The 9480-nt window shown below is 35.1% G+C and overlaps 1 protein-coding gene across 1 annotated transcript; it reads left to right on the forward strand.

Annotated features, from left to right (window-relative positions):
- Positions 1-7051, forward strand: LOC149904145 (uncharacterized). Its single transcript, XM_090108073.1, has 10 exons — positions 1-206; positions 291-416; positions 503-600; positions 771-917; positions 1229-1342; positions 2065-2217; positions 3082-3299; positions 4762-4916; positions 6142-6405; positions 6808-7051. Exons 1-10 carry the CDS (start codon positions 143-145, stop codon positions 7014-7016), a joined length of 1548 nt encoding a protein of 515 aa, XP_089964199.1. The 5' UTR covers positions 1-142; the 3' UTR covers positions 7017-7051.
- Positions 7052-9480: the final 2429 nt, after the last annotated feature.

Here is a 9480-nt window from a genome sequence, read left to right on the forward strand (position 1 = left end):
AATAAAAATATGGTCAATGGTGTTTAGCGTTTGCACTTTTCAGTTTTGTCTTGTTGATAGATAGCGGAAGAAAATCTAAATCTGTTATTAATAACACCTTCTAGAATTTTTCAGGAAAGTTTATATTAAATAAGTACTGAAGATGGGGCGACGTTCAATAAATACCACCAAGAGTGGTAAATACATGAATCCTACGGATCAAGCACGTAAGTCTATAATTTGTTTCATTACTTCAAGCTATTCAATTAATATATAACTTTATTAAATGCTTAAATCACTTTAATTTATAGGTAAGGAAGCCAGAAAGAAAGAACTAAAGAAAAATAAGAGGCAACGTCAAATGGTAAGAGCTGCAGTTTTGAAGATGAAAGACCCCACACAAATTTTGGAAGAATTGCAAAAGATAGATGAAATGGGTATATTGATTATTGAATAATATTTTAAAAATGTAGTTTAGTTTTAAGTATAACCTTAGGTACCTATATTAAATGCATTTTTACAGAATATAATGTGTTACAACCATCACCACTAAACGAGAAGGTGTTAAAGGAAAAGCGAAAAAAGTTAAAAGAAACATTTGATAGAGTGCTCAAGATGTATGTAAGTATTTGTTCCTGGTATGTTCACTATATTTCTCTTCCATATAATCATAACAATAACCTATCTTTAAATAAAAGTGTTATACAGGCTTATAGGTACAACAACATTACCATTAATACATTATACTTTATAAGTGAAAATGTGCTTTGAAGTGACCTTTCATTTTCTAGGATAAAGACGACCCAGAAAAATGGATTGAATTAAAAAGGCAAGAAACGGATTATGAAAAAAGAAGAGCACATTTAATATCATATTATGAATCTGTGAAGCATGCACAATCTGTGCAAGTGGACGATATTCCTCTACCAACTTTACAGGTAACAAAATTACAAATATAACCTATAACTAATAAAAAAGTGTGTGTGTCGAGCACATGTGTCAGAAGTGAAACTTCTTCGGTAGGAATCAAAGATACAAAAATCAACGACTTCTTCCATGAAGTGTTGCCATGACGCAACCTTGAAAGTTTACTCTCAACGGGCCTAAAGAAATTTAACTTCAATAAATGTATTTAGATTTGGTGTCTAACCATCTAAAAATGTTTAAAATTAGAGTTAAAGTATGAGTCAAAAATAAAAAATATAATTTTGCTTTATATGGTGATGTGTAATATAAATAATTTTTTCAGATTCCTGATAATATATTGTTTGGAAATCTTCCTCTGCAAATTCCCCTGCCAGCAGATTCATTGCATCCAAACGCACCTGTCAAACCAATATTAAAGAAGGATTCTGCTTATAAAGTAAGTTATTTCTAGCATATCAGTATAGATTGTTATTGTGATAATGAAAGACATGTTTTTGTTAAACTCAAACTCAAACATTTATTTATTCAATTAGACTTCTTTTAGAAGCACTTTTGAATCGTCAATACATATTTTTAACAATTACCACCGTTATAAATTTCATTCCTCAAATTAAAATAATAGCTTTACAACCAGGGCCAAAATAAGTATATCTTTGTTTAAGGACTGATTTTTCAATCCTTGGTTAAAACTTATTCGTCGAATAATGTATAAAACTAGCATTTTAAAACCGTATTCTAATTGCCCATATTTGACAGTTTACGTGACATTTTAATATTATCGTGTAAAAGCGAGCGCGCACGAGCAACTTTGTCTCCGCAACTATTTTGTCTCTCCCATCAATTTGTATGGGGAGTTGCGTCGCTACGTGCGCGCACTTTCATACTAGCCCATAGGTGGGAGAGACAAAATAGTTGCGGAGACAAAGTTGCTCGTGCGCGCTCGCTCTAATACTTTATTGGACGGATAAGTTTTATCCAAGCGTTGAAAAATCGGCCCTTATCCTAGTACATTTGCTACATCACTGCCAAGTATCCAAGTGGCTATGGTGTGAAATATTAAAAAACATACAAGCTTTTAAATGTAAAATATTTTATGTATTTTTATATACATCATACTAATTTTAATTTATAAATTTTATCATTGAGTTATTTTCATAGGAAAGGCCTGCTGGTTTAGAACCGCCGGGAGTGCCACCTGGACATCCTCCAGATTACAGTGCACTTATAGCTGAAGTCATTAATATGAAGATTGTGGAGAAAAAGACCCTGCGGTTTTCAGATATCACCGATGAAGGACCTCCAGGAATGAATGTGGGTATTTTTAAATATTATATATTGAAGTGAAAACTTCTTTAGCGGCGTTGAGCACTTTTTCTGTAATGGGTATAAAATCTTAAACTCGCGTCAGGACACGTGACCTGATCGAAAAAGCGTAAGACGAATACCATTCCAAAATATAAAACATGCTCAACGTTAATAATCAAGTTTTCACTTCTGCCGGCACTCCCGGAGTGCAACCCGTCTTTTTTTATAATCTTGTGTCATTTGATTTATAAGAAGGGTAACTGATTTTATTAAAAAAAAAAGTTAGCAATAATTGAGATTGAGATTTTGAGATTGAGAGCTGCCTAGGTTCTCAGGAATCCTGAATTTATTTTGAACTTTGCATATCAATCCAGACATTAACCAGAACATATAAAAATGAATCCACTTATCCAGTAACTAACAAGTAAATAACATACATAATTTTATTAGTTTAATTTGTTGATTGTTGTTTTCTATATCTATCTACATATTATATCATTATGAATCTTTGGATATATAAAAAATTTCAAATTCGTCCAGAAATGAGCCAGACCACAAAAATGATTAATTTTCAGTTTGTGATTAGCATTAAATTAAATTTTTACCAATTAATCCTAATCCTAATATCCTAATACTATTATAAAGGCGAAAGTTTGTATGTATGGATGTTTTTTACTCTTTCACGCAAATACTACTGAACCGATTACAATGAAATTTAGCACACATATAGAGGGTATCTTGGATTAACACATAGGATAGGTTTTATCCCGGAAATCCCACGGGAACGGGTGTTTCTTTGAAAACGCGGGCGAAGCCGCGGGCGGAAACCTAGTTAATAATATTATACATACTAATAACGAAAACTTCCAGATACCAACCGCACAAAGAGCAGAAGATCTAGACGGAGAAGCGATAGACGATACTGAAGCAGCGTCCAGCCCCACACCTGCGACTCCGGCTCCCAAACCGACCTCCCTGCAGCAGAGGATGTTGGCTCTCTCGGGACAGAATATAGACGACTTCATGAAGGAAATGGAGGAGGTGCACAGGAAACGGGAGCGGGATAGAGCGGCGGATTTGAATGCGCGGTTTGTGTTTTGTTTTTGACGTGACAACGTCTTATCTATACTAATATTATAAAGATAAAGAGTTTGTTTGTTTGAACGCGCTAATCTCAAGAACTACTGGTCCGATTTGAAAAATTTTTTCGGTGTTGGATAGCCCATTTATCGAGGAAGGCTATATAGGCTATATTATATCATCACGCTAAGACTAACAGGAGTGGAACACTGCGGGTAAAACCGCAGGGCACAGCTAGTAATTCGATAAAGCCGGCTGCACGCACGAAAAAACATGACTCATGCGGCGTTACCTCGCTCTGAGGCGTTCCATGTAAGGCTTGAAGTGCAAGCGAGAGCGCGGAACGAGCGACAAAGAAGCACAATCGGACGTTGTCACGTTCAACTATCGTCACTAAACCGACTTTACAGACAATTAATTTTTTTTATGGATTCTGCGGCTTCTATACCTACCTATCTAACTATTGCTATACACAAATGTTATGTCATAAAATCGCTTAGTTGCGTCATGAAAAAACACACTATGTGAAACATTTAATAATAAGATTTTGTTTTTATGTAAATGTTTACTGCTGTATTGTATACTAGCTTAACGCCCGCGGCTTCGCCCGCTTTGTCTAAAACCTAATAAATTATATACTAAAACCTTCCTCTTGAATCACTCTTATCTATTAAAAAAACCGCATCCAAATCCGTTGCGTAGTTTTAAAGATTTAAGCATACAAAGGGACATAGGGACAGAGAAAGCGACTTTGTTTTATACTATGTAGTGATACATCTTATTGCTTCTAATTAAATCGAATTAGTAATGAATTCGCAGTATTGTGCTTGCAGACGTTTTATGGTAATTCATATACATAGATGCAAACCATCTATGTATATGAATTACAGTCAACCAGAAATTAAATTGATTTGATTTGACAGAAATTAATTAAAAGCTTGATACACAGGCCACAGACAGAATTAGGTCTGAGACCTACATCAATCAATACTGATTTTACCACCAGATGAGGGAATATCCAGGATAATCATGATTTTTTTCTATAATTTGCATATAGTATTACCAATACAAACCGAATACATACATATTTATTTATTTATTTATTCTTTATTGTACATAATATACCAAACATAAATAAGCTATACTATAATAATTGCAATTAAGATACAATGAAAACACACGGCACATACGTACTAAAAGGCGGCCTTATTGCTTAAAAGCAATCTCTTCCAGGCAACCCTGATTGGTAAGGATATTACATCCATACTAATATTATAAATGCGAAAGTAACTCTGTCTGTCTGTCTGTTACTCAGTCACGCTTAAACTACTGAACCAATTTGCATGAAATTTTGTATGGAGATATTTTGATACCCGAGAAAGGACATAGGCTACCTTTTATTGCGAAATATGTACCACGGGCGAAGCCGGGGTGGACCTCTAGTATATTATAATTAATTGATATTCCCAGGTTATCGGCACTAAAACGGCCACCGCACCTGAGCCATGGGCGCGACAGTGACTCGGACAGCGACACGGACGCGCACGCGCACGCGCACCACGCGGCAGAGATACTCGAGCCGCCCGGCGCCGAGCGGAACATACCGCCGCCTATGTTACCGCCGGGTATGTAATGTATAACACGATAAACATTTCTGAAACAACAGTTTTAGATGGGTGACGCTTCAGTGAGAATGGTGAGAACCGGTGTTCCCGGTGGACTTCTATATCCAGCTCTTCAAGTCTAGAGTGAATAGGCTTCTTCTGGGTATGCGTGCTCCTAAATAGATCGCATCACTACTTTACATCAGGCAGGATAGCGGTCAACCGTCTACCTATTTATTATAAAAAAAAAACTTTTAAACATGCATCTATGATAGTAATGAGATGAGGGCATCGCCCGGCGCTGAGCGGAACATACCGCCGCCTATGTTACCCCCGGGTATGTTATATAATAATAACACGATGAACATTTCTGAAGCAACAGTTTTAGATGGGTGACGCTTTAAATAATATAAAAGGAGGTATAAATTGCGCTTTTGATGCAATTTTCAGGTATGGTAGGTAGGTTTTGATGGATTAATAAACTGAGATGTGAAGTGAAAGCTGCCATGCATGCAGTAATTGTCGATAGATTGGCTGCGTAGTCTTCCATGTCTTATGTTAATTATAGGATGGTTGGATTGGATTATATTCATTAAATCATTAGTATTACCACAGAACACTCCATCATGCATCTCCATTTTAGGCAGCACGTTTTATCTCGACAGTAAGAATTAGCATGTAAATAAATAACATTCTGCATGACATAACATAGAATATATTTTTTTATATACTGTATTGCCATTATATTTTTTTTCGCTATTATACCGTTGATTTGAAACTAACTTTTAACATATAAACTAATAATAACAGTAAGTTTAACAAGTTTATTTTTCCACATTAACTACCATTACCAACAGAAAGCATTCACGCACGCGCAGCAGAAGGATCTTCAGTATTTCAGTCGCACACATTCAATGCATGATGTCCATATTTTTTTCTTCAACAGGTGGCCAACCTGGTGGTTTTTGTTCCAGACCACCCTGTTTTAAAGAGTTTGCATTCTGTGCACGGCTTTTTAGATTATTTTTTGGATACGGTAATTATGAAAAATTACAACAACAAAAACAACAACAAAAAAATCTGGTAATTTTTGGAACTTTTGCAGTTCAAGTTTGGAAAATTGTCATGAGAAAAAATTTTGAAGCTTCCACGCCGGCTTCAAAATTTGCTTTGCTCGCTTCGCATAATCGCATACGTATTGGACGCGTATACATGTTACATGTAGCTAATGGAGACTTTGGTGCAGGTCTGCGGCCGCCGATGATGCGTCCGCCGGGGGCTCCGCCGGGGGCCCCGCCGGGAGCCCCGCCGGGGGTGCCGACACTGCCGCTGGGCACGATGCCGCCGGGGCCCCCGCCCGGGCTGCCGGGTAGAGGCCCCCTGCGGCCGCCGGGCCCCCCGCCCGGGGCCCCGCCGAGGCTGCTGAGGCCCCTGGTGCCCCCGCCCCCACCGCACGTGTCGGTGCTGACCGCCGCTCCACAGCTTATACAGAAGAAGGACGCGCCGCAAAGTAAGTCGTGTTACTGTTTAATTTGAAAGAAAAAATATAGTGTTATCTACACTAATAGTCCAGTCTGTGGGGAAATGTAAAAGCCTCTGCTCTACAAAAGGTGGCGTAGAAAATGTTTTGAAACAATATTGTTTAGGTATGAAAGGTTAATAAAAATCCAAGTTTTCGACCTTGACGGACCCAGGCGCTAGCCGCCATCTTGAATTAAAGGTGCTAAATAGATATATTTTAAATAACTTCTCAATTGTTTACTAAATTTTTATTCTAGAAAAGCAAATGAATGTTAATACTTAATATCATTAGGTAGTAATCGAAACAACTGACTAATATTGTTAGATTGATGTAATTAGTTTTCTTCATGCTAAGAAAATACCAGAGTCGATATTTATGTTTGTTTTTCAGGTGCGACCATAAGCGCGAAGCCACAGATAAGAAACTTATCAGCTGACGTCACGAGATTCGTTCCTTCAGCTCTTCGAGTTAAACGTGAAGACAAGAAGAACAAACCGGAACTTAAGACAACTCTCCATAGACCCGAAGTGCCGAAACAAGCGCCCAGCAAAGATGACGCGTATATGCAGTTTATGAAAGAAATGGAAGGATTGTTATAGTTATATTGTATATAATAATAAAGCGGTTTTAGTCATTGTGTCTTTTATTACACTGCCTAGGAACTTTAACATACCATTTTTCTGGAGCGCTGCCGCAGTTTGCAAAAAAAAAAAAACATCAGTTTGTAAATTGGGTGGGGTGACTATAGATGTATTAATTAATTATTAAAATTATGTAATAATAAAGTACTTTCAGCCATTTTGTGTTTTATTTACCTATACGTCGTTTTTCAAACTTCTTGTTGTAACAACGTGTATACAAAATGCCCTAATTTTAAGTTATATAATTATCGCTAAAACATAGAAAATGTATCTCGAAATTGTATAGGTACCTATTGGCTATTTTATATCTATAATTATTATTACCGTGCATTATATACATACACCTATTTACTGAAAAACAGTAGTTAATTAAAACCTGTTATTTGCCGTGTCTGAGGTCTGAACTTATGCTTATGCTTATGAATTTCCGTGATCAAGATAGGAATGTATCAAACGATGTTCGACGAATTATTTTCTCTTTACTAATGAAATAATAACGCCTATAGAATTCGTAGAAGCAACTTATAGAACGATTACATCGTGATTGGATCTAAATTCTGCTTTGCAGATTTCATACGTAAAGTACCGTACCTATTTATTTTATTATACTACTTCTGTGTCTGTAGGTAGGTATGCTTCTTTTAAATCTCCTTTATACGAAACATTTGAAGATAATATTCTCGCAACAGTTGCACATATTTGACAATCTGTTTTAAATTCAATTTGATGCATTCAATTTGTATTTATAAATTTGTTTAGTATACTAGAACACAGTAAGTATCTACTTATTTTTAAAGTCATTTATTACCATGCTAGTAAACATAATCAAAACATAATACCTACTTAGTCACATTACTACCTGTGATTACTACGATGACATATTCTCATAAAAAATGTTATAAGATTGTTCCTGTACAGCTGTTACGACTACAAATTACTTTTTTATTCAATATTTGTAAACACTTCTACACTTAGCTTCTACACAATATCATGTATTATTTAATATTCAAAACATAATTTGTAATACTTAAGTATTCTAATGTAATTGGTACGCAGTTACGTATTTTAACAAGTTGTTGTTTAAATTGTTTAGGTATTGTAAATTGAAGCCAAGGCTCTACTATTTTTTTTTTGCTTAATTGCACGCCTCATAAGCGAAGCGTTGAGGTGGGTACTACTGTCACTTCGCGCAAAACATCTGATTTTTCAAACTTAAAATGTCTTTATGTATCATACATTGCACTTGTAAGATAATACATACACACACATATTAAGAAAAAACACTATTTTTAACATTCATGATATTTTTGATGTCATTTTGGTTATTTAAACTAGTTAAAAAACAGTTTAAAAAAGTTCTGTCTTGGACGTCCGTGTGTCTGTATGTGCGGAGGATTTTCTTGTTAACACGATAGCGACCGAAATACTTTACTAATCGAGTCTTTTTTTTCTCTTACGCTTGAGTATGCTCAGGAATAGAACCCTTTCATTTTTCAGGGTCTGATTCGATGTGGTTTAATTGTTATTAAATAAACAAAAATAATAATTAATAAATAATTATTAAAAAAAAATTATGAGGCGTGCACTTTTGGATTTTCCAAACTATTTATTATTTTCTCCGGATGCTTTCAGTGTCAGATGTAAAAACTAAATCAATTAATAATTAACTAATAATCGAATTACTACTAGTTATGTACCATTAAAATTTGCATAAGTATTACCGTTCATTTTATTATGCCCATATCGAAGGCATGGGAAGATTACCAATATTGATTCTCACTAATTATAATTGCTATAATTAAACCGATAATTAATATGTGCTAATATAATTATTGACGATAAATCGTAACATTTTAACATACATAGTGCAAACGCCACGTATAATTATGTATTATGTTTCAAGATTTTCTTCAAGCTTGCAAGCAAGCAAGCTAAAAAGTCTTAAAAAAAGCTAAAAGCTAAAAAGTCTTTCTGTATCCACTAAGGATACAGAAAGACTTTCTGTACATCTATTTAATTTTGTAAAAAGGCGCTGAATGTGTTCTTGTTCTATTAACTACTTGATTAATAAGTGTCTATGAATTAGGTAAATATCTATTATAATTATAATATATTAAGGTAACGGCACCAGTCGTGGACAAGCATCCAGTAATGGACAAAATAAATATTAAATTTAAATATTAAGACCAAAATTAACGTTATATAATTTGGCAATACTTAAAATAAAAGTTTGGTTCATAAGCTATCAAAATACGACATTTCATCTTATTCGGCCAAAATGTTTGAAGATGGCAGAACGTTATGTTTAGATGCTGCGACTCGTTTCGAAGAAATCCGTTTTTACTAAGAAAATCCTTAAGGAAGTGAGGACACAATTTTGGTTATAAGAATTTTTGTATAAATGTCAGCAAATTTTGATATT

Source organism: Colias eurytheme, chromosome 12 (assembly GCF_061535395.1).
Source record: "Colias eurytheme isolate Ceu_HAF_F1 chromosome 12, ilColEury1 Martin Lab GWU primary, whole genome shotgun sequence".
NCBI classification, from domain to species: Eukaryota; Metazoa; Arthropoda; class Insecta; order Lepidoptera; family Pieridae; genus Colias; species Colias eurytheme.

What these genes read in the sequence shown, in the direction of transcription:
- LOC149904145 (XM_090108073.1), top strand. Translation starts at nt 143, where the DNA reads ATGGGGCGACGTTCAATAAATACCACCAAGAGTGGTAAATACATGAAT. An exon ending in GAATCCTACGGATCAAGCAC is followed by an intron (nt 207 to 290) that starts GTAAGTCTATAA and finishes TTTAATTTATAG; the next exon opens with GTAAGGAAGCCAGAAAGAAA. An exon ending in AAGGACCTCCAGGAATGAAT is followed by an intron (nt 2,218 to 3,081) that starts GTGGGTATTTTT and finishes GAAAACTTCCAG; the next exon opens with ATACCAACCGCACAAAGAGC.